The sequence below is a fragment of the Hypanus sabinus genome, chromosome 1 (assembly GCF_030144855.1).
Source record: "Hypanus sabinus isolate sHypSab1 chromosome 1, sHypSab1.hap1, whole genome shotgun sequence".
Lineage (NCBI taxonomy): Eukaryota > Metazoa > Chordata > Chondrichthyes > Myliobatiformes > Dasyatidae > Hypanus > Hypanus sabinus.
Window position 1 is genome coordinate 44,441,687 of NC_082706.1, and position 25,258 is coordinate 44,466,944.

Genomic DNA, 25,258 nt, shown 5'->3' on the forward strand with positions numbered 1-25,258 from the left:
TCTCCATAGAAAACGTTCTATCCCCGCAGCTACTCCACCATTTTGTTTTTGCTCCGATCACATTATCGTCCCCAGGAGTGGATATTTCCCATTGCTAAACCCGGGAATCCAGGAAGGAGGCGCTTCAGCCGGCTCAGAGTCCGTGCTAGCTCTTCGTCAATCCCATCATTCCCACCTTCTGTTCCTGAACCAGTCATCAAATGGAACAACCTTCTTCCACACATCCAACCCCAACGGGCCGTGGGTTTGCTCATCTCTGAAGGTGAATTGTGACATGATTAATTCATGTCCCAGAATTTATTCCGGGCTTGTGTGAAATGATCCACTTCGGGAGATCAATATGTGGAATACTGTTGACAGGGTTGTTCAGGAGATGTTTTGTGTTTTGACATTCATTAGTCACGGGATTGAGCTCCAGAGCCGCCAGGTGATATTGCAGATCGATAAAACTGATTAAAACATACAGGAGTATTGTATTCACTTCTGGTCGCCTCAATTTAGGAAGGATGTGGAAGCCAAGGGAATCTACCAGGATGCTGCCTGGATTACACATGTCTTAGGGGAATGAGACTTCACAGAGGGGTACGATATGATAAGTGGTATGTATGGAGTGGACAGCAGCGACTTTGTTTCGAATGTGCCGCCTGGTAGAGGCAGATAATGATAGAGGTGGTTAATAGTCAATTAGACAGGTGCAGGAATGTGCGGACAATGGAGAGATGTGGGGAGAAGGAGTTGGGTGACATTAGTTTTAATAGTTTGGCACAATATGATGGGTGGAAGAACCTTTTCCAGTGTGGTACTGTTATCCTTGGCTCCAAGGGGATCTTTCCAATCACCTCTGGTCTCCCTGCCAGAGTCAAACACTCTCGTCCTGGGAAACATTCTGGTAAACCACTCCCGTGTCCTCTCACAAGCTCCCGGAGTGTATTTCCCTGAATTACACCAAGTCATTTCAGGCTGGAATAACTAAGCCCGATGTGCTCATGCCTGGGGAGGGGGTGTGGTGGGTCGGGGCTTAGAAAAACCAGTGCGGGCCCTCTCCAGCCTGTGACGACAGGAGCAGCGGAGAGAGAGGAGAGGGAGATCGTTCAGCCGAATGACCCTGACACAGAAGCAGAGGAAACGGCGATTTGGCCCCATGACCCAATGAACACTTGGCAAAGGTCCAGAAACAGTTCCAGGGGCTTTGCCCTATCCATGCACCCACCTCCCCAGGACTGAGCCCTAGAACACGCCCCATGGGTGATGAGGCAGACCAGCACAGAGATGACTGTCGTGACTGCCTCTCCCTCCTCTTCTCCCCTCTTTTCCCACCTCTCCTCCCTTCTTCCCCTTTCCCTCCTCTCTCATCCTCCTCCCTTCCTTGCTCTCTTCACTCATTCCCCTCTCCATCCCCATCTTCTCTTCCTCCCCTCCCCCATCCTCACCTCTCCCCCTCCCGCATTTTCTTGTTTCGCCCTCCCCCCCCCCTCCCCTCCCTCTATTCCAGGTGATCTTCAGCCGCTTATCCAGTCCGTCCGACGTCCGGGACCTCTTGTGTGCCGCTGCTGGGCTTCTCAGGTCAGTCGGGCCGCTTGGCACAGCGACTAACTCCCCGCTCCTCAGTCAGAGGGTGGCACGTTCGAATCCGTACGTCTTAGCACCGAGGTCCGAGCTGGGGGAGGAGTAGTGAGGGGGGGAGCGCTACGGGAAGCGGGGTGTGGAGGGAGCACTGTGGGACCGACCCCTAAGAGGGAGTACTGTGGGAGGGAGTTTTATGGAAAGCCGAGGCGGAGTCTGCCTCTGGTTCTCAGATCTTCTCTTCCTATCCAGAGGGGGCGCGCTGTCCTTGTTTGACCACGAGGGGTCGCCGGTGACCATTGATCCTGAGATGCCAGCCAATCCCAAGAGGTAGGATTCGACGGTCAAGGGGATCGGGATGTTTGGGAATATCCTTGAACTGAGGAAATGACTGAGTGAACAATGGACAGGTTTAGTCGAGATTTAATCCCAGAGGCCTGGGTTCGATCCGGCCCCTCACGCAACGTTCCCTCCCTCCTCACCATCTGTATGGAGTTTGTCAGCGGACTGTGGCTGGAGATTCATTTTGGGGAGAGTGTCTGTGGGCTGTGGGAGGGCATTCAGTGGGTGAGGGGGGAGTTGATGATCGGGAGTGGGGAGTGTCTGTGGGAGGAGATTCAGTCGGTGGGGGGACTGTTTAGCAAAGTGACGGATATTAATTATGTCATATTTGTTTTATAGTTCTCCATATAAGGTAGTTGTTACATCATCAGGGCCCTCAGGTAAACAATTTTTAAATGTTAAATTCTTCCACTCTATCCCCGTCGCTTCTCGGGCCGTAGTTCTGGTTCAGACATGTGCACCCACGGACAAGACAGCTCACAAACTCCTCTACTTCCTCCGGAGGTTTGAGAAATTCAACATGCCACTGTTGACCTTGACGATTTTTATCAATGCGTAAAGGAAAGCTTCCTGCCCCGGTGCATCAGGGCTCGATACGGCAACTGCTCTGCCCGTGACCACAAGGAGCTACAGAGAGTTGGACACAGGTGCGCACATCGCAGGCACCAACTTCCCTTCCAAGGACTCTGTGTACACTTCCCTCTGCCTTGGTAAAGCAGCCAGCATAATCCATGACCCCGTCCATCCCCAGACATTCTGTCTCCTTCCCTCTCCCATCGGGCAGAGGATACAAAAGCCTGAAAGCATGTACCACCGGGCTCAAAGACAACTTCTACCTCACTGTCATAAGATTATTGAACAGTCCCCTAGTGCAATAAGATGGACACTTGACCTCACAATCTACCTTGTACCTTGCCGTCTGCCTGACTGCGCTTCCTGGGCAATTGTAACTGTTATTGTTTTACCCTTGCACTATGTCGATGCACTGATGTGAGGAAACGATCTGTGTGGACAGAATGTAACATCACTGTACCTCGGCACTTGTGACAATAACAAGCTGATTTATTGATTTCACTCACAGACAGAGAGGTCCTCCTACAGAAATTCTGCACTGATGTCACCGTCCAGCTCTCCAGGTACTGGATTGAGAACAGCGGAAAGCGGGAACGTGATTACCGGCGCTCTCTGTCCCCTTCATCGCTGACGGTCCCCGTTGCCTCTGGTGGCCAGGCCCACAAGACCACAAGACAGAGAATTCTGCTCTACTATCCCATCATGGCTGATTTATTTTCCCTCTCAACTCCATGGACATCAGGAGACTGGAGAGACCAGATAGTCTGAGACTGTTTACCCTGGAGCAGTGGAAGCTGAGGGGGTGACCAAGCAGAGGTCTATAGGATTTGTGGGAAACAAGTAGGGGAGACAGTTTTACCTTGTTAATGGATCCCCAAGCATGATAAAATGGACTCCTGACCTCACAATCTAACTCGTCGTAGCCCTTGTCTTCCTGCACTTCACTTTCTCCGTGACTGTAACACTTTATTCTGCATTTTGTTATTGTTTTTTTTTCATTTAAAATGTTTTTTTTCATGTATGGGTATCAAAAACAAGGGGGCAGAGGGTGGAAGGGTAAAATCCATCTAAGGGGTAATTAATTTCACACAGGACATTAAAATTACCCTTACACAGAGAGGAGTTTGTTATCTGGAACGGGCTGTCAAAGAACATCTTCTGTTCTGTGTGTTCTCGCTGAACCTCCCCTCATCCCTCACCACATCTTCAGGCCGTGTAGGTCTTTGACGCAAAATGACATCTTTCACCATGCATATCAATGATTTGTTGTTACATGTGACAAATAAAGCCAATCTTTAATCTTAATCTTTTTGCACTCCCCCCCCCTTGATTTCTCGGAAAATTCCATGTATCCTCTCTCTCCTCACTGCCTCCCTCCCTTCCCCTCTGCAGGTACCTGAGGGTAGACGAAATCGAGAGTGAGATTTGGAATAAGCTGGCTGTCTTGGAGAGACAGGTGGAGGGTGAGTGATGTTTGTCCACTCCTGCACCTCCGACCATGATCTCCATCCCCCTCCTCAGTGACTGGGGGAGGGGGGAACGTGGCATTTCCACAGTTACGTCATGCAGCTACCCCCTCCTCCCTCATGCTGCCCCTCCCTACTTATCCTCTTCCCCTTCGTTCTGCCTCTTTACCTCATTCTTGTCCCCGTCTTTCTTTGAGTGACGCTCGAGCTCTCTCAACCTTTCCTCATAAGACATGCTCTCTAATCCAGGCAACATCCTAATAAATCCCTTCCGCACCTTCCCTGAAGTTTCCTCATTCTTCCTATAAAGAAGTGACCCGAACTGAACACAGCTCTCCAAGTGGGGTCGAACCAGAGTCTCACAGAGCAGCAACATCACCCTGCAGCTCTTGAACCCAACTCAATCCCCCACTGATGAAGGCCAACACACCACAAGCCTTCTTAAAAACCACTCCCAGGTTCCTATTAAATCTCGCCCCTTTCACCCCAAACATCTGGTCCAGTGGTTCTGAACCCTGGGGTCCATGGAGCCTCAGCTAAGGGTAGGGGTCCATAGTATAAAAAAAGGTTGGGAACCACGGCTGTAGTTCTTGTTTCTCTAACCCTGGTGAAGAGATTCATCGTAATTACACACCTCATGATTTTCTACACCTCTATAATTTCACCCTTCTGTCTCCTACGCACAAAGGAATGACTTCCTAATCTGCCCAGCCTGTTCCTATCTCTCAAGGCCTTGAGTCCCGCCAATATTCTCATAAACAACTGCCTACTTTCTAGCTTAACGGTAGTTTTTCTATAACGGGATGACCAAAACGGTACACAATATTCAAAGCGGAGCCTCAACAACGTATGGTGCATCTGTAACATTACGTCCGACTCCAGTACTCAGTGCCCTAACTGATGAAGGCCGGTGTTTAGAAGGACGGTGGGTGAACTCACTGAACCTGCTCAGATCCTGAGGGGACAGGGAAGGGGAGATAGTTTCCCCCGTGGGAATGTCTCTCGATTGAGGGGACAGAGTTATCAGAACTGGGGCGGGGGGGAGTCATTTAATACAGTGATGGGTAGGGACCAGCACATGTCATCAGAAACAGGCATGACGTGCCTCTGTTTTGTGGAATTTATTGCCACGCTTGGTGGTGAACACCAAGTCATTGGGTATATTTAAACCAGAGTTTGATATCTCAAAGTGGGTCTCAATATCTCTGAAAATCAATGTTCTTTAAACCTGTTATCCTTGCCTTTTATTGTTACAGTCTCATACAAGCTTTGTACTCATGAAAATTGAAGTCCTCCCCCTTACCAAGTACACCTTTCCCAGAAAATAGCCTGTCCCAATCTATACATGCCAGATCCTTTTCTGATACCATCTCCAATTTAGAATCTCAAACCTACCCTTTTCCATAAAAATCTGGAAACCAATGGCAGTATGACCACTAGTTGCAAACTGGTTCCCTACACAAACTTCTGTCACCTACCCTGTTGCATTCCCTAATCGGAGATCTATTATTGCACTCTCTTTTGTTGGGATTTAAGGAAATGTTCTTGACTAACTCCTTCCCAACCAGCCCTTTTCACAGTATGGGAGCCCCAGTCAGTAGATGGAGAATACAGGTGAGAGGCAATGCCGAGGCAAGGTAATGGGTCCTACACAGATTACAGAGGAGGAGCTGTTGGCTGTCTGAAGCAAATTGTGGTGGATAAATCCACAGAACCTTGTGTTTTTTGCAACAGTCTGCGATCTCACTCCAAATTTGCTCTTCTAAATCCGAGGGATTATTGAGTGGTCGGTGACGGAGGCAGATGCACTAGTGGAATTTAAGAGACAACTAGATAGGTTTATGGAGGAATTTAAGGTGGCGTTATATGGGCGGCAGGGTTTAAGGGTCAGCACAACATTGTGGGCAGAAGGGCCTGTACTGCGCTGTACTATTCTATATTCTATATAATCCCATTAAAGTGGTCATAACTTTCTTATTCCTCAGTTCTACCCATAAAGTCTCTGTGGACGAACATTCCAGTCTGTTCTGACTGATCACTGCCGTGGCATTTTCCCTGACCAGTAATGCCCCCCCCCCCACCCCCCCGGTCAGTCTGACTCGTCTAAAACAATGGATCCCCGAAATACTGAGCTGCCAGCCCTGCCTCTCCCCCCACAACCAAATCTCAAAGATGGCTAAAATGTCATAATTCCCCGTGCTGATCCGTGCCTTAAGCTCGGCCGCCTTTCCTACAACACTCCTTGCACTGAAACACGCGCAGCTCAGAGCACCAGTCCCACCAGGCTCAACCTTTTGATTCGTGACTTTGCAACATCTTTCTTCACAACATTTGCGATTAGTAATTTCGTAATTAGTAAGGGTGTTAAAGGTTACGGGGGGAAGGCGAGAGAACGGGGTTGAGAGGGATAGTAAATCAGCCGTGACCGAATGGCGGATCGGGTCAGCCCACACGCCGACGCTCCGGTTCGATCGCTCCCCGTGATCGTTGCCCTCCCCCGTGGGTGTCCTCAGCACAGGCTGATCCCAGGATCCCACGGACCCGGAAGACGAGGCGGTTAATCGGGAATGGCTTGGATTGTGTTGCAGTGGAGAGCGGGAGGAGAGCCGAGATCGCCAAGTGTCAGGGGGAGATCGAGAGGCTGCGGGAAGAGCTTGCCAAGAGGTAGGAGGTACACAAGAGGCCAGCCTCCGTCCGATCCATGTCCTCAGGGTGAATTTTTCCCTCTCTTTGGGACAGATCAGCATTTATCGGCTCCCTGTCGCCTCTCTCAAAGGTGGGGCTGAGTCGCCCCTTCGAACCTCCGCAGTCCACGGTACTGTGGGGAGAGAGGGAGTTCCAGGGTTCAGACCCGGCGACGGTGAAGGAATGGCACACAGATTTCCGAGTGGGAGTAGAGGAGGGGGCAAACTGTCCCCACAGACATAAAACTGCCCTCATCCTTCTGGGTAGTAAGAGGTGCGGACGTAGATACTGTCCGAGTCGCCCGGGCGACTAACAGCAGAGTGTTCTGTAGACGCTGCACACTGCAGCCGTGGTGGGGCAGTGGCCGAGGGTGAGGGGGAGGTGTTTAGGTTGGGTAGGTGCGGAGCTGATTGAACGGCCTACCCTGTTCTGGACGGTAATGAGCTCCTCGAGAGGTGATGGACAACCGTGGGTCACCAGCGTCCGAAAAAATAACCTCGACAGAATTTTCTCAGCAACTCTGAGAACACCCTGGAAATGCGGGGCGAGGTCGTCAGTGTTGGTCAGAGGGAAGGGGACACACGGGGGGAGCGGCTGAGGCTCAGGGTGAGTGGACCCTAGTCGTCGAGCAGCATTGTGAAGGGTCGTGGGATTGGGGTGAGGAATGAATGCTGAATGCTGATCTCTCTGTCTCTCTCTCCCTCAGATCCCTCTGGATTTGTGCCTCCCCGTGTCCCCCTGCCAGCAGGAGGCTTATCCCTCGCCGTGATGTTCCCTCATATCCCAAGGTAAGAACCCCCCCTCCCAATGTCTTCAGTCACTCCCCCTTGTCTCTGTGACCTTCTCCAGCACCGAGAACCCTCCTTGTCTATGTAAACTCCTCCTACCCCTCCACCCCTCCCCATCTCTATACCCCTTCAGCCCCCACACACCTCCCAGTCTTTGTAACCCCTCCAGCTCCTATACCCCTCTCTGTTTCTGTGAACTGCTCTTCCTGCCAGCCCGCCCCTCACGGAGTGGGGAGTGCAGCTGAGGAGGGGCTGTGAGGAGGGAGCGTGGGCTGTGGGAGGGGTGGTTAGGAGGGTGAAACGCGCTGCAGGAGGGGCACTGAGGGAGAAAGCTCACACTTTCTCCAGACGAGACGTTAATCCAAGGCCCGGTCTGTGTGTGTTAAAGTCCCACAGCCACACATGGGGAGTCTGGGATGGGTGGGGGAGTGTTTCTCTCTGGGGTCCCAGAATGCTGTTTATGAGATCTTACTGAGCGGTGTTTCCGTCTGCATAGACATAGGTATGTGCTTCTGTGAAGAGGCGCCAGGCCAGGGGTGGGGTGTGTGGTTTGGTGGGGTGGAGGTTTAAGACACGCATGTGGCTCTGACGTGGAGATGTTGCCCTCATACACTGACCTCCTGTTCCTCCTTGTGCCTTTCCCTGCCAGTACACCCTCTCTCCAGAGACCATCGAGGCACTGAAGAAGCCAACCTTCGACATCTGGCAGTGGGCTCCCAACGAGGTAGGCATCGGTAATTTCAGAGGCGGAGCTTCTGAGCACAGCAAGAGTCCATCACCGGGCCATGAGGTGCAGTTCCTCATCGAGTCCCACTCCATGGGGGATTGCCTGTTTGAACACAATGTTATTGTCCTTGGCCAACTCTGCTTGGAATTTTTATTGGCTTGTTATTGTCATGTGCACTGAGATACAGTGAAAAGCTTGCGTTGCATACGGTTCATACAGATCAGATCACTACACAGTGCATTGAGCCGGATCGAGGCAAAACTATAACAACATAGAATAAAGTGTAGAAGCTACCAAAAGAGTGCAGTGCAGGAATACGATAAAGTGCAAGATCATAACAAGGGAGATTGTGAGCTCAAAAGTCCATCTTATCACATAAAAGGTCCATTCTAGAGTCTGAAAATCATAAGATAGAAATTGTCCTTGAGCTTGGTGGTGTTTGCTTTCAGGGTTTTGTACCTTCTGTCCGATGAAAGGGGAAATGTCCAGGATGGGTGTGGTCTTTGATTCTGCTGTCACCTCTCCCTGTCCCAATCTATGAAATGTACACAACCTGTCACCTCTCTTCCCCAGTCTCTCAAATGTACCCAACCTGTCACCTCTCTTCCCCAGTCTCTCAAATGTACACAACCTGTCACCTCTCCCTGCCCCAGTCTCTCAAATATACACAACCTGTCACCTCTCTTCCCCAGTCTCTCAGCACAACCCGTGACATCTCTCCCCCCCTCAGTCCATCAAATGCACACAACCTGCCATCTCCCTTTTCTCCACAGTCTCTCAAATGCACAAAACCTTTCTCCCCAGTCACTCAATCCTGTCTTTCTCTCACCCATCTCCCCAATCACTGGTTTTCATCAGTTTCTCTCTACCTCCTTCTCTTTCTCTTTTTTAAATTCTGTTGTGCTCTCTATCTTCCTCCGTTCCCCAATTCCCTCGATCACTGCAGCTCTCTCTCCCTTCCCTCCCACCCTCTCTCCATCTATTGCTTCAGTCACTTGCTCACTTTCTCCCAAATATTCACTCTCTTTATTTCCTGTCTCTCTCTTTCTTGTCATTTCAATTTCTTAAATCTCTTTCCATTCTCTCATTCCCTGCATCCCATTCTCTACAATTCTACAATTTCTTACCTTTGCTGCATTCTCTCTTTCTTTCTGTCTGTCTCTGTCTCTCCGTCTCTCTCCCTCTCTCCCTCTCTCTCTCTCTCTCTCTCTCTCTCTCACTCTCTCTCGTTTGCATCCTCAGATCTGCTCTCACGTCATTCCTCCCCACCCCCTTTCAAGCAGAGAGTCCCAGACCACAACAGCTTCCCCCAGGAAATGTCAGCTCCAGCCCCGGTGAATTATGTTAGGGAGGAGGAGGACTGGGGAGAAGAGGGAAGATTGAGGGTGGGATGGGTGTCTGGATCTAGATGTGTTTCTGCTCTCCCCACAGATGCTGAGTTGTATCGAGTACATGTTCCACAGTCTGGGCCTGGTCAACCAGTTTAACATCAATGCCATCACTCTGAAGCGATGGCTGGTAGGTATCCTCTCCTCATCCACCCCTCCCAGGAACCATTCATCCACGATTCCCATCCCAAACCCTTCCTGTCTACCTGGCTAATGCCCCTCCCTGTCTGCTACACCTCCCTCATCTCACTCCTCATCTTTCTCCTGATTCATCTCTCTCTCTCTCACTCCTTTTCCCATCCATCTCTCTGTGAAAGAGTTGGGGGAGTGGGGCAGGGCTCTCGATTATTATATATCTCTCTACTCTTCTCTGATCTCCCTTAATTTTTCTCTCTAATGCCTCTCCCCCTACTTTTCTCTTTTTCTTCTTCCCCACCTCTTCATCTGTATCCTTCCCCTTACCCTTCCAGACGTAATGAGATGGGATGGCGATGCGTGCCGGAGGGGGTCACAGAGATGGGAAGGGGTGCAGAGGCCAGCGGGGCTGACAGAGATGGAGGGACTAATGGGGTTGAAGGGGGTTACAGGGATGGGAGATGGGGAGGGGTTAATTGGTTCTGTTCGATGAGGTTGAACCCAGTGACGGAACAGAGGGATCCTCCCCTGATCCCACCACAAACCGCTCCCATCCCGATCCCACTGGGGGCTCGTTGATGTTGGACAGAGGGAGGGTAGTTAGGGGCTGAGGAGGGGAGGATACACAGCCCTGATGGAGGGACCGGACAAGAATGAGGCCGGAGAACCAGCAGGAACCTGATGGACCGAAGGGTCTATAACTGTCTGCAACCTCTCTCTGTGCCACAGCTGAGCGTCCAGGAGAACTACAGGGAGAATCCGTTCCACAACTTCCGCCACTCCTTCTGCGTCACCCAGATGATGCATGGCATGATCCAACTGTGTGAGCTGCAGGTGGGTGTATGGGAGCACGTTCTGACCATCCTGTCTGTACTAGCCCTCTGTAACGATCACTTTGGTCAAGTTCATTCCTGTGGAGTAGCACTCCCTCCCCACCGAACCCTCCTCATTGCCCCTTCCTCCTCACCACCCCTCCACCACACTCCCTCACCGTCCCTCTCACAGCACTCCCTCCTCACACTCCCCCCTGATTTGGAGCTGTTGGAGAGATGTTGGGGGGAGGGGGCCCAGTTGGGTGACGTGTTGTGGAGGGAAAGGGGGAGGTGTGAGCCCAGACGTACACTAACCCCATCCTTCTCCCTCGTCATCTCAGGCCCGGCTGAAACCCATTGAGATCTTGATCCTGATGACCTCCGCTGTCTGCCACGACCTGGATCACCCCGGGCTCAACAACACGTGAGTCTGAGTGCCCGGCCCCAGGGGTCACTCCGAGCTGGTATTCCCACTCCAACGCCGGCCTTGATCCCGATTCCCCAGTCTCCCAACAACAGCTCCAGTGAGCACACCAAATGCTCCTCAAACATCAACCTTTTCATTCTCGGAATCATTCTCATAAACCTCCTCTGGAACCTCTCCAGTGGCGGCTTATCCTTCCGTAGCTAAAGGGCCCAAAACTGCTCACAGCGCTCCAAGTGCGGTCTGGCCAATGTTTTATAAAACCTCAGCATTCCCTCATTGCTTTTATAGTCTAGTTCGCTGAAAATGAATGCTAATATTCCGATTGCCTTCCTTACTTCCGACTCAACCTGCAAGTTGACCTTCACAGAACCCTCACAAGGATTCCCAAGTCCCTTTGCACTTCCAATTGCTGAATTTGCTCCCAATTTTGAAATTCGTCTGTGCCCTTATTTCTTCTACCAAAATATGCGGCTGTGCACAATGCTACACTCTTCCATCTGGCATTTCTTTGCCCATTCTCCTAATCTGTCTAGTCCTTCTGCAGACACCCTGCTTCCTCAACAGTACGTGCTCCTCCACCTATCTTCGTACGGTCTGCAAACGTGGCCACAAAGCCAACAATCCCATCATCCCGATAATTAACACTTAACGTGATGCCGAGCTCGCTGCGGAGGAGAGATGCCGCTGATGACTGTCCCCACTCTCAGTCTAAGGGTTGGACTCTTGCCCCCCCCCACCCCACACCACCCCCAAATAGATACCAGGTCAATGCTCAGACCGATCTCGCACGTCGCTACGGAAACCGCTCCCCCCTGGAACAGCACCACTGCACCGTGGCCTTCCAGATACTCTCAGAGCCCAACTGTGACATCTTCGCTGGCACAGAGTCGGGAGTCTCGGAGGAGATCCGGAAGGTGAGACATTCTGCAGGGGTTGGCGGGGTAGGGGAGGAGAGGTGGCGACACCGACAAAGGGAAATGCGGGAGGGGGCCGCAGGAAATGGGAAAAAGGTCACTTCAAAGATTACGGGGTGGGAAGCTCTCGGGAGGGGGATGGGAGGGGGTAAGGACGATCCAGATTTCCACAGACATCGCAGGATATTTCAGGGAGTGGCTGATCCTTCAAAGATACTGAAATAGTCCAAACACTGAAAACCAACAGGCTGTAGACAAGGAAGAACCAGACAAGGCTTGCTACAAAAATTGGTCTGACAAGGTAGCAATGGCACAGGAGATGGGACATTATGTTACAGCTGTAGAAGTCATTGGGGAGACCACACTTGGAGGTTTGAGTGCATTTCTGGTCGTCCAGCTATAGGAAGGATATCATGAAGCTGGAGAAGGTGGAGGAAACTCGAGAACATCTTCCCAACAACACGGTGACCAACACTGTATCCAACACTCTAAAGGTGGCCTCACCAAACTCAGAATCAGGGTTATTGTCACTGAAATAAGTCAAGAGATTTATTTTCTGTACACACAACACATAAAATGTCTATAAATAACAAATAAAGACTGCAAATGAGGTCGTGTTTATAGACTGATGGCAGAGGGGATGAAGATGTTTCTGAATTGAAAAGTGTGGGACTTCAGGTCCCTGTACTTGCTCTCTGATAGCAGAAATGGGAAGATGGCATGTCCTGGCTGGCGAGGGTCCTCAATGATGGATGTGTCTTCTTGAGGCATTGCATTATGAAGGTGTCCCTGATGGTGGGGAGGGTTGGGTCAGTGACAGTGGGGGGGGGGTTGTGTTGGTGATGGTGGTGGGGGGTGGTAGTGTCCGTGATGGAGGGGAGGGTTGTGTCCGTGATGGAGGGGAGGGTTGTGTCGGTGATAGTGGGGGGGATGTCATGTCAGTGATGGTGGGGGGGGGGGGTCATGTCAGAGATGGTGGGGACGGTTGTGTCGGTGATGGTGGGGAGGGTTGTGTCAGTGATGGGAGAGTGTTGTGTCGCTGACGTTGGTGGGGGTGTGCTTGTGTTCGTGACGGTGGGGAGGGTTGTGTCCGTGACGATGGTGGGAGGGGGGGTTGTGTCCGTGATGGATTCGGCTGTGTCTACGACCCTCTGCAGCCTCTTGTGATCCATGTGTTGGAGCCTCCACACCGGGTGGCAATTAAACCAGTCCGAATGCTCTGTTACAGGGAGAGCTGGTGGGTGGGGGGGTGGGGGGTGAGCCACGTGTTTGTATACGAGAGGGGCTCTGACCTTCTCCCTTCCTCCCAGGGGATGATGGAGCTGATCTTGGCCACAGACATGGCGAGACACGGGGACATCATGGATGCGTTTGCACAATGCCTCGACATGTTCGACGACCAGAACCAGGAACACGTCCGACTGGTCAGTACCGAGACCCCAGGGCACTATGAACAGCTGAAGGCAGAGAGGAGGGGGGCACAAAGACAGCGAGGGGTGTAGGGGTCAGAGGGGCTCATAAAGATGGGATGGGTAGAGGAACTGGAGGGTGGAAGGAGTGGCAGAGATGGAAAGGTGTGTCGGGGTTAGAGGGCTCACAGAGACCAGGAGTGTGTTTGAACTGGAAGGAATCACAGAGACAGGGAGGGGTGTAAGGGAGGAAGTGGGTCACAGAGACGGGGAGGGGTGTAAGGGAGGGAGTGGGCCACAGAGACGGGGAGGTGTGTAAGGGGCGGAGTGGGCCACAGGGACGGGGAGGTGTGTAGAATCCAGCGACAGGGAAGGGGGTGACATGGAGACAGGGAATGTAGGGGTCATAGGCAGTGATAGAGATGGGGATACACACTCAATGTTCTTGTTAATTGGAATAGGTTCATTATTGTCACATACAGAGATACAGTGAAACGCACACTGTTCATACAGATCAGATCATTACACAGTGCATTCAGCTGGAATAAGGTCAGACAATAACCGAACGCAGAATAGAGTGTCACAGCTACAAGGAGAGTGCCGTGCAGGTAGACAATAAGGTGCACGGCCTTGACCTGGATTGTGAGGTCGAGTCCATTCATCGTACGAGAGGTCTACTCAAGAGTCTGATATCTGAAGGGTGGAATCTGTTTGAGCCTGGTGGGACGTGTCTCTCGAGGAAGCTTTACCTTCCCCAGCGGTGTGGCGGGAAGGTTTGACGATGAGGGACTGTCTGGGGCCAGACATCACTGTGTTAACAAGTTGGGTAGAGGGGTGGGAATGGGCTACCCGCGACTTGTCGACTTCTCCGCAGCTCACTAACACCCTCGTCCTCCCTGTCGACAGCTGGAACAAGTACTGATCAAATGCTGTGACACCTCCAACGAGGTGCGGCCCACCCAGGTCTCTGAGCCCTGGCTCGACTATTTGTTACAGGAGTACTTCATGCAGGTGGGTGGTGGCGGGAAAGAGTGAGGCAGGAGCACCTCGCTGTGAGGAGGGAGTGTCGCATTCAGTAAGGGTCAGTGGGGAGGAGAGTGTCGTGGGAGGGCAGAGGGATGGGAGAGTTGTGGTCAGGAGGAAGCTTCAGAATAGTGGTGGTGAGGAGGGAGCGTTATGGGAGGGGAATGAGGAGGGAGCATTATGGGAGGGTAATGAGGAGGGAGCGTTATGGAAGGGGAATGAGGAGGGAGTGTTATGGGAGTGGAATGAGGAGGGAGCACTGTGGGAGGGGAATGAGGAAGGAGCACTGTGGGAGGGGAGTGAAGAGGGAGTGCAGTGGGAGGGGAATGAGGAGGGAGCACCGTGGGAGGGGAATGAGGAGGGAGTGCAGTGGGAGGGGAATGTGGAAGGAACTTTATGGGAGGGGAATGAGGAGGGAGCGCAGTGGGAGGGGAATGAGGAGGGAGCACCGTGGGAGGGGAATGAGGAGGGAGCATTATGGGAGGGGAATGAGGAAGGTTATGGGAGGGGAATGAGGAGGGAGCGTTATGGGAGGGGAATGAGGAGGGAGCGATGTGGGAGGGGAATGAGGGAGCGCTGTGGGAGGGGAATGAGGGAGCATTATGGGAGGGGAATGAGGGTTATGGGAGGGGAATGAGGAGGGAGCGCAATGGGAGGGGAATGAGGAGGGAGCGCTGTGGGAGTGGAATGAGGAGGGAGCATTATGGGAGGGGAATGAGGAAGGAGCATTATGGGAGGGGAATCAGGGAGTGCAGTGGGAGGGGAATGAGGAGGGAGCACTGTGGGAGGGGAATGAAGAGGGAGCGCAGTGGGAGGGGAATGAAGAGGGAGCGCAGTGGGAGGGGAATGAAGAGGGAGCGCTGTGGGAGGGGAATGGAGGGAGCGCTGTGGGAGGGGAATGAAGAGGGAGCGCTGTGGGAGGGGAATGAAGAGGAAGCGCTGTGGGAGGTGAATGGAGAGGGAGCGCTGTGGGAGGGGAATGGAGCGCTGTGGGAGGGGAATGGAGCGCTGTGGGAGGGGAATGAAGGAGGGAGCGCTGTGAGAAGAGCGCTGAGAAGGAAGTGCCTTGGTGTGGGAGGAGCAGTGATGAGGGAGTGCTGAGGGGGGCAATGACGGAGGGGCAGCGAGGAGTGAGCCCTGTGGGAAGGGTAGGGAGGAGGGAGTGCTGTGGGGGAACAATGAGGAGGTAATGCTGTGGGAGGAACGGTGAGGAGGTAATGCTGTGGGAGGAGCGGTGAGGAGGGAGCGCTGTGGGAGGGGTGGTGAGGAGGGAGTGCTGTGGGGGAACAATGAAGAGGTAATGCTGTGGGAGGAGCGGTGAGGAGGGAGCGCTGTGGCAGGAGTGGTGAGGAGGGAGCGCTGTGGGAGGGGTGGTGAGGAGGGAGCGCTGTGGGAGGGGTGGTGATGAGGGAGCGCTGTGGGAGGAGCGGTGAGGAGGGAGCGCAGTGGGAGGGGCGGTAAGGTAATGCTATGGGAGGAGTGGTGAAGAGGTAATGCTGTGGGAGGAGCGGTGAGGAGGGAGCGCTGTGGGAGGAGTGGTAAGGAGGGAGCGCTGTGGGGGGGGGTGATGAGGGAGCGCTGTGGGAGGGATGGTGATGAGGGAGCGCTGTGGCAGGAGCGGTGAGGAGGGAGCGCTGTGGGAGGAGTGGTGAGGAGGGAGTGCTGTGGGAGGAGTGGTGAGGAGGGAGCGCTGTGGGAGGAGTGGTGAGGAGGGAGCGCTGTGTGAGCAGCGGTGAGGAGGGAGCGCAGTGGGAGGGGCGGTAAGGAGGTAATGCTATGGGAGGAGTGGTGAGGAGGGAGCGCTGTGGGAGGGGTGGTGAGGAGGGAGCGCTGTGGGAGGAGTGGTGAGGAGGGAGTGCTGTGGGAGGAGTGGTGAGGAGGTAATGCTGTGTGAGGAGTGGTGAGGAGGTAATGCTGTGGGAGGAGCGGTGAGGAGGGAGTGCTGTGGGAGGAGTGGTGAGGAGGGAGCGCTGTGGGAGGAGCGGTGAGGAGGGAAGGGATGCCTCGCTGTCAGGGGAGGTTCGGTCTCTATCACGGCTGATGCAGTTGGACCTGTTCCAGGGAGACCGGGAGAAGTCGGAGGGTTTACCAGTGTCGCCCTTCATGGACCGGGACCGGGTGTGGAAATCTCACACACAGAGAGCATTCATCACTTCCACCCTCATGCCCATGTTCGAGTCCTTGACCAAGGTAACGGGGGTCACAGTGGGGGGGGGGGAGAATTCACTCGGGAAGGGAACAAGTAATTGGGCTCATACTGAGTGGGGAGGGGGAAGGGAGCAGGTCTTCACCCGCTCTGCATCCCATCCCCTGCCGCTCCTACCCTTCCCTCTTGAGGCTCACTCTCTTGACGATGTACTCAGTGGAAGGGACGGTTCTGCCATGGTGGAGTGGAGCTGGCTGAGGTTACAGTCCTCTGCTGCCTCTTGTGATCCACCATAACAGGTAGTGATTCAGCCAGTCAGAATGTTCTCCACCATACATCTATTAAAAAAACTGTTGAGTATTTGGTGAGATACCAAATCTCTTCAAAATACAAACAGTGGGAATGCCTTCAAGATAAGAAGCAACACCCCTCTTTCTCTCTGTGACACCCCTCTCGCCCCTACCCCCACCCAATCTCCATGAACTCCCTGTCGCCCCTACACCCCTCCCCCTCTCTGAAACCCCAAACTCGAATTCCTGGGAATATTATCAGGAGATACATTGTGATTGCGATAGGATGACCGGGAATGCCAACAGAGGGGAACGTGAGTCCGAATCTGCTCCCAGGATGTGACGGGACGTTGTCTCCTCTCTTCCAGCTCTTCCCCCAGCTGGAGGAGGTGATGCTGCAACCCCTCAGGCTGGCGAGGGATCGTTACCAGCAGCTCGGAGAGAGGGAGATGGCGAGACTGGAGGTGCCCTCGGAGCCCACCGTGGCATCAGTCTCCATCTGACGGGACAGTGGCATTTTCCTCTCTTGGGGGTGGGGGTGGGTTGGAGATTTGGGTAAGGGGGATGGGATAGAGATGGGCAGAGCACACTCTCTCTCTCTCACAAACACTCTCACTCCCACTCACACTCACACCCCCAGTCACTCACACTCCCAGGGCACAGCGTTGTACAGACTAACTCTTTCCAGATCCTTTTGAACATCAACACTAACCAATCTCCCACAACTTAACAAATACTTTGCTCTCTGTTCTGTGCTTTAGTGGATGTCTCCAAAGATCTCCACATTATAATCTCTCATCTGTGTTCTCACCCACTCTCAGCACGCCCTCTCCTCTCGAAGCTCTGAATATCCTCCCTCCCCCAGTGGCGCTGGAGCACAAGGCTTTACAGTACCAGTGACCTGGGTTCAATTCCCAAAGCTGTCTCTGAGGAGTTTGCATGTTCTCCCCATGAACGTGTGGGTTTCCTCCCACAGGCCAAAGCCCTGCCAGGTAGGTGAATTGCTGGTTGTAAGTTGTCCTGGGATCAGTCGTGGGTTAAATCGGGGGTGCTGGGTGGTGTGGCTTTAAAGGGCAGAAGGGCCTATTAAGTGTCTCAATAAGTCAATAAAAACTCCCCATCTCAGCCAGTCTAATCAGGTCAGTGACCTGTCAGCAGTCCTTATCATGAATTACCGTAAATATCCAGAAAAACTTGCCTCAGATACTGAAAATATTGTGTGAACACACATAAACCAGTATAATAAATATCAGTGACAAGCGTAATGTTAATTAGCCTCAGATGCGGGACATGTTGCAAACCAGTCCCTCTGAAAACTGCAAACACTGAACCAGCCCCTCTGAATACCGCAAATATTCTGAACCAAAGTCCGAAGTTGCAGGTGAATTTATTAATGTGCTGTATGTTACCACAGAGCACCTTGAGATCCATTTCTTTGCAGGCACTTACAGAAAAAGAGAAATACCACAGAGTTTAGGAAATGCTGTATGTGGAGACTGCAAACAACCAAAGTGCAAAAGAAGACACACTGTACAAATAAAAAATAATCCTGACTAAAGGAGTTGTAAAGAGTCCTTGAAACGTGAGTCTGTAGCTCAAAGAATCAGCTCAGTGTGGAGGAGAGTGAAGTTGTCCACGCTGGTTCAGGAGTTGATGGTTGCAGGGGATTAACTGTCCCTGAACTTGGTGTTGTGGGATCTAACCAGTCTCACTGTCAAAATATTATGGACCTTCTGCACCAGCTACTGTGAAGATTGTGAACACAACACTATAAATATTGAGCACATGTGATATGAGATGTAAATATTGGAAGAGAAATGCCCTGAACCATAAATATCGTGAGCAAGCTGCAGTGATAAAGGGTTTAAGATAGTGCTGGTGAACACAGAGACAACTTGCTGGCTACAAACAAAACTACTAATTCTTTTATTAATCATACTTTTTCTCTAAACCGATCACTGTGATCAATAGCCTATAACTTCCCTTTCACAGCTGAGCATCTGAACTCCCTATACGACTTGGAATTTTTGTGGTGTGAACTGAGATTAGACGGTGCAGCACACCTGTGACGTGGTGTATATGGGCTGAATTGAGGTGGCAGGGCCCAGGCCCAGGCCCAAGAGGGAGGACCGTGTTTATGTTCACTGATTTAAGTGCTGGGCCAGATAGGAAAGGTCGGGTATGGGCAGATGGGAAAGGATGGGTACGGGCCGTATCAAGGCAATGGGTCCTGGGCCAAAGAGCATATAAAAGTGGCACAGCCCAGGTCTAAAAGTGAAACATGACCCACTGTTAGGCCGATTTAAACTCTGGGCCAGATTGAACACTAAAGGTGTTGGGTGAGTGTTCAGCTCGCTGCTCGGTGAGGGTCACTTGTCTCTGCGGTGAACTGAGATTGCAACCTGCAACTAATGGCCTGGATCGACTGTGACCGGCTTCGTGACTGTGGACTCACTTCTGTAACTTCAGTTCTGGGTGACATTTCCTTACTTTTATACTTTGCACAATTAGAGTTATGTTCAGCACACTGGGTGTTTGACGGTCTTTTTCTAATGGGTTCCATTGGGACGACAGAGCACCAAGCAACGTAAGTATTATGAACACACTGCCGGATACACAAATAGTTTGTATCATTACCATAAATACTCCAAATACCGGTAAAATAATGTACACTCACTGGCCACTTTATTAGGTACCCCTGTACACATGATCATTAGCGCATATATCTAATCAGCCAATCATGTGGCAGCAACTCAATGCATAAAAGCATGTAGACATGGTCAAGAGGTTCAGATGTCACCCAGAATACATCTCAGAATGGGAAAGAAATGTGATCTAAGTGATTTTGACAGATTGTTGGTGCCAGAAGGGGTGGTTTGAGTATCTCAGAAGCTGCTCATCTCCTCAGATTTACATGCACAACAGTCTCTGGAGTTTACAGAGAATGGAGTGAAAAGCAAAACAGAAAAATATCTTCCAGCGAGTGGCATTTCTGTGGGTGAAATGAGAGAGGTCACAGGAGAATGGCCAGGCTGCTTCAAGCTGACGTGAAGGTGACAGTCACTCAGATAAACGTGTGTTGTAACAGTGGTGTGCAGAAGAGCATCCCTGAACACACAGCACCAGCAGACCACGAAAGGACACCCAGTCACCACTTTATTATGCAAAGGAGGAACGGAATAAAGTGGTCTCTAGTATTTATACCAGAATTATGGTACTGGTGTCATACTAAATATCATAATGGTGAGCCAGCTTACCGAATACCATAAATATTGCGACCCCACTGCATGAAGTAACATAAAAATTGGGAAGTAACCTCACAAAATATGCTCTAAACACATAGTAATACACCACGAATATTGCAACGAGCCACACCGTGTCCTCTCACTGAATTGTGGACACAGAGCCCTGTTCGTCGTAAATATCATAATTGAAGAGCGGGAAATTGCGGAAATACTGATGATGTTGTGGTGAACTATGTGCCTGTCTGGACACGCCCCCTGCTGACTGCTCCTGTGGCTCCTCCCACAGGCCCCTGTATAAAGGCGATCTGAGGCCTGACGCTCGGCCTCAGTCTCCAGGACATAGTATGATGGACACTCACTCCTGGTTCCTTCTTCCAGTCAATAAAAGCCGATATCTCGCCTTACGTCTCAGTGTGAGTTATTGATGGTGCATCAGATGTCTCACCAAACGCTGTAAATATTATGAACCGGGTTCCATAAACATTGTGAAAATGGTGCCGTTCACAAGTTAGGGTGGCTACCGTAAATATCAGGGACACGGGGCAACAAAAGTCGTAAATATTGACCGGGTCAATCGCAGTGCTACTGTCACGTGAGCGCCAATACCGTAAACATTATAAACAGCCCGCGCTAAAGATGATCACTATTGGGACCGTGAAATTGTACCGTGGTTAGACCGGAAAGAGTACAGGGAAGATTTATCGAGACATTGCCGGGACTGGAGCGGCTGTGTTACAGGGGGAGGTTGGACAGGCTGGGTTTTCATTCCTTGGAACGGAGGAGATGGAGGGCGAATTTAAAGAAGTGTTGATAGGCATCGATAAGGTGGGCGGTAACTGGGTAGGACGATCGAAAGCTAAAGGGCACGGGTTTAGGGTAAGAGAGGAAACATTTAAAAGGGATCTGAGGGACAAATTCTTCACACAGATGACGGTGAGTAACTGGAACGAGCTGCCAGAGGAAGTGGTTGAAGCAGGAACTTTAGTATCATTTTCGAAGCGCTTGGATCGATATGTAGAGGGCAGGGGTTGGGGAATATGGGCCGAATGGAGGAAATCGTGATTAGCTGGTGGCACTGTGGTCGGCATGTATTGGTGGGACCGAAGGTCCTGTAGCCGGGCCGTATCGCTGTGACTCCTCGCTGACCCTGTTCAATCCTATCTCTCTTTTAACACCGCTATACAACCCCACACTTCGTTTCAGATTCCTGCTTTTTAACCCCCACTGATGTCTGGCTGGTGGCTCAGTAGTTCACTGTTGTTCAGCAAAGGAACAGGCCATTCGGCCCATCATATTAATGCCGACCATGACACCAATCGACCAATTCCCGTGCATGGTGCGTATCGCTGCACTCCCTGTCTGTTCACGTCTCCCTGAAGGTTTCTTCACTGTTGCGATCACATCTGCCCCCTCACAACCCCTGGCAGCTTTTCCCAGACACCAACCCTTCCGCGGGAAAAAAGCTTGCCAGCGACTCCTTCAAAGTCCTCTCTCACTTTAAAACTATGCCTTCTCGTATTTGACTTCTCCACCCTGTCGAGGAAGACACTGTCTGCCTACCGCCTTCTGTGCCGTTAAAAGTATCATGAAAAGTTCCATTAAAACCTCCCCTCAGCCTCCGCTACTCCAGAGAAAACAACCTCACCCCCTCCAGTCCAGGCAGCATCCTGATGAACATCTTCTGCACCCTCTTCAAATCCTTCCGATACTGGGCGAGCAGGAATGAACACAATACTCCAAGTGTGGCTTGACCAGTTTTAAACAGCTGCGACTTGACTCCCCGATGTTGTTCCTTTTCGTGCCTAGCGGCGCATCGGGCAGCATTTCCCCCCGTTTCTGTAGCGTTTGACTGGTGTTTCAACCCAGCCCAGTACGGATAGAAAGCTACAAAGTGCCGGCCGGATTCGAACTCGGGACCATCCGCATCTGATGCCACCACAACACCGGCCGTTTTGTCGTCCACAATATTAACGGCATTGGGTACCGTAAATGTTGTGGAATACAGTTCCGGTATCGTAAATTGTCGGCCGGTCGGGCACAGAAAAATCATGAAATACACGGTAATGAATCCTGTCAATATCATTGAACTCACCATAAAGAGTATTGCAAATCTTGTGGATTAGAGCGCTCTGTACCATAAGTATTCTGGACACACGGCAATGAGTAAATATTGTGGACACACAACACTTAGTACCGTAAACATTGTCAACACTCTGCATTGCGTACCGTAAATATTGTGGATGCAGCTCTGAGTGACGGAAGTATTTGGAACACTCAGCACTGAGTACCATAAATACTAGAAACATACAACGTCAAGATGTAATTATTCTTTTTAGCTCTCTCAAGGGGCTGCTCCTCAGGTCCTGGCTGCACACCGGCCCCAGGCTCCTCATCTCCGGTCACCCGGAGTCATCAGGTGCGGATAACGGCCCAAGTGCGGAGCGAGAGACACTGAAATAGGTCGATAGTTCACAGACTTTAATGCGAACAGTGTTAAAGGAAAGAGAAAACAATAAACACCAGGCCAAACAGGACCGTTAACTAAAACTCTCAAATGGAAAATGAAGCCTACACTGCAGCTGGAAAGAGCAGTGTAGCATGAATAAAACGAATACCTCTCGTCTTCAGAACCAGTTGACCCGACAGTCCAATTTCTCAGGCAAGGTTGAATGTAAGAGGCATTTTGGGCCAAGACCCTTCATAGGAGTCTCAGCTCGAAACCTCGACTGTTTACTCTTTTCCATAGATGCTGCCTGTCCTACTGAGTTCCTCCAGCATTTGTGTGCATTACTTTGATTACCAGCATCTGCAGATTTTTCTCTTGAATAAGAAGTTGGTGTTCTGGCACCACTCAGCCCGATTTTCAATCTCCCTTCTATATGCTGATCCATCGCCACCTTTGATTCGGCCTGTGACAGTGGTGTCACCAGTAAACCTGAATATGACATTGGAGCTGTGCTTAGCAACACAGTAAAGTGAGTAGAGTGGGGGCTAACCACACAGCCTTGTGGTACACCTGTGCCGATGGAGTTTGTGAAGGAGATGTTGTTGTCAGTCCAAACGGACTGAGGTCCAAATGAGAAATAGTGGACCCAGTTGCACAAGGACGTATTGAGGCCAACGTCTTGGAGCTCATTGATTAGTTTTGAGGGGATGCTGGCACTGAATGCTGAGCTGTGTCGATAAAGAGCATCCTGATGTTTGCATCTTTGCTGTCCAAATGTTCCAGAGCTGAGTGAAGAGCCAATGAGATGGCATCTGTTATGGACTTGCTGCTCCAGTAGACAATTTGGAGCAGATCCAAGTGGTTTCTCAGGCAGGATTTGATATGTTTCATCACCACCCTCTCAAAGCACCTCATCACAGTGATGTACGTGCTGGTGGACAATAGTTCCTGAGGCAGGTTTGCTCATTCTTCTGAAGCACCGGTATAATTGAAGCCTGTTGAAGCAGGTGGTACCTCAGGCTGCTGAAGTGAGAGGTTAAAGATCTCAGTTGGTCAGCACAGGTCATTAGTCTTGTGTGTTGAGACCTTGGTGCTACAGCTTATATGCTGATGGAAATTGAGCAAGGTTTTCTTCAAACAAGCCTGGTTGAAGTCCCTGTCTATGATTTGAAATGCATTGGAATGGACTATTTCTTGCTTGGAGATGACATCATGAAAACTCTCAAGCACTTGATCGTAGTTGCTGCTAGTAGCATGTAAACTGTGGTCATGATTATGGAGGGAAACTCATTTGATAAATAGAACAGGTAGCATTTGATTTTTAGTTGTTCAAGTTTGGAGGAAAATGAGTTGGACAAAACTACTACATCGGAGCACTACCAGGAGTTTATCATGAAACACACATGAGCACATTTTGCCTTTCCCAATTCAGCAGACTGAGCTATACCATAAATTGAGATTTTTATCACGTTCATACACTTAGCTTTGCAGCAGCATCTGTACCTGCACTGTAGCAGAAAGAGATGGACCACGTGCTGCAAGGCTGCCTGGGTACTCAGTGTCACCTGGATGATCACTGTCACCAGTCAGGATGACAAGGAGCATCTCCAAACTCTCAAGACAGTGTTAAATAATGAGGATCATATGCTTAGGACACGATGCAACAAGTTTATTAAATCAAGCATTTGGGGTGTAAACAATACAGCCAGTACTTGTATGGGAGAGATTTTAACCTCATTACTGGCCACCAACAAGTGTCCATTTTCAATACATAGAAGGGTGTTCCAGTAACAGCAGAGCAGCAAACACAGAGATGGGCTCTGTTTCATGAAGGACACAGTTACATGATTGAATTCAAGAGGATGACTAATCATTGAAATGCTGATGGATTGTCCTGTTTACCCTTGAAAACACATAGCTGAGAAATTTAAAAAAGAAAACACTGCTCTTGACATAACACAAATCAAACGTCTCCCTTTTACGCCAGAGATGAACAAAGAGAAATCAGAAAATCCCCCATGCTGTCTCAAGTCTACCAGGCCACCCAAGATAGCTGGAATGTGCAGCAGAAATCCCAAATCCCCCACTTTTTACTTGCACTGGGATGATTTTGCTCTTGACAGAGGTTGCCTTCTGTGTGGATTGAGAGTTCCTGCACCTTCCTGGCTAAGAGCCAAAGTGTTAGAGGAGATTCTCAGCCAGGATGCCAGTCATCTCGATGTGGGCAAAATGAAAGCGTTGGCTTGAAGCTTTGTCTGGAGGCCTGGGATAGATCAACAGATCGAGCAGTTTGTTATGCATTGTTCGGGATGCCGACATGTCCAGAAGAATGGAGTCCAGAGCTGTCCGAACCACTTCCTGCGGTGCCAGAGTCAACTCTTACAACCACCAGGGAGGAGGAACCAGAACTTGAGATTGTTTCACAGCCACAAGTTTCTCCCGCCAACCAGAGTGACCCCACTCCCCCCACCACCGTTACAAATACAGTGGCTGATTGACTTCAAGTTGTCAAAAGTCAATTCACATCAATTTTTATTGTCTTTTCGACCATGCCTGCTGGTTCAGTACCCAGTAAAAATGACACAGCGTTTTTCAGGACCATGGTGCTACATGAAACAATACAACAACTGCACTGAAACTATGTAAAACAACACAAAAACTACACTAAACTACAGACCTACACAGGACTGCAAAAAGTGCACAAAACAGTGCAGGCAGTACAATAAGTAATAGGTAGTACAATAGAGACAATAGGCACAGTAGAGGGCAGTAGGTTGGTCAGTCTGGGCTCTGAGTATTGAGGAGTCTGAGGGCTTGGGGTAAGAAGCAGTTACACATTCTTGTCGTGAGAGCCTGAATGCTTTGGTGCCTTTTCTCAG

The 25,258-nt window shown here is 50.9% G+C and overlaps 1 protein-coding gene and 1 pseudogene across 1 annotated transcript; both read left to right on the forward strand.

Annotated features, from left to right (window-relative positions):
• Window positions 1-25,258, forward strand: part of LOC132399059 (sialic acid-binding Ig-like lectin 10) — a 247,307-nt pseudogene that overhangs the window by 218,394 nt on the left and 3,655 nt on the right.
• LOC132393734 (high affinity cGMP-specific 3',5'-cyclic phosphodiesterase 9A-like) lies at window positions 1,546-17,197 on the forward strand. Its single transcript, XM_059969159.1, has 14 exons — window positions 1,546-1,563; window positions 1,816-1,893; window positions 2,987-3,041; window positions 6,533-6,608; window positions 7,336-7,417; window positions 8,067-8,141; window positions 9,576-9,662; window positions 10,397-10,501; window positions 10,821-10,903; window positions 11,664-11,820; window positions 13,131-13,244; window positions 14,136-14,240; window positions 16,314-16,442; window positions 17,057-17,197. Exons 3-14 carry the CDS (start codon window positions 3,020-3,022, stop codon window positions 17,189-17,191), a joined length of 1,170 nt encoding a protein of 389 aa, XP_059825142.1. The 5' UTR covers window positions 1,546-1,563; window positions 1,816-1,893; window positions 2,987-3,019; the 3' UTR covers window positions 17,192-17,197.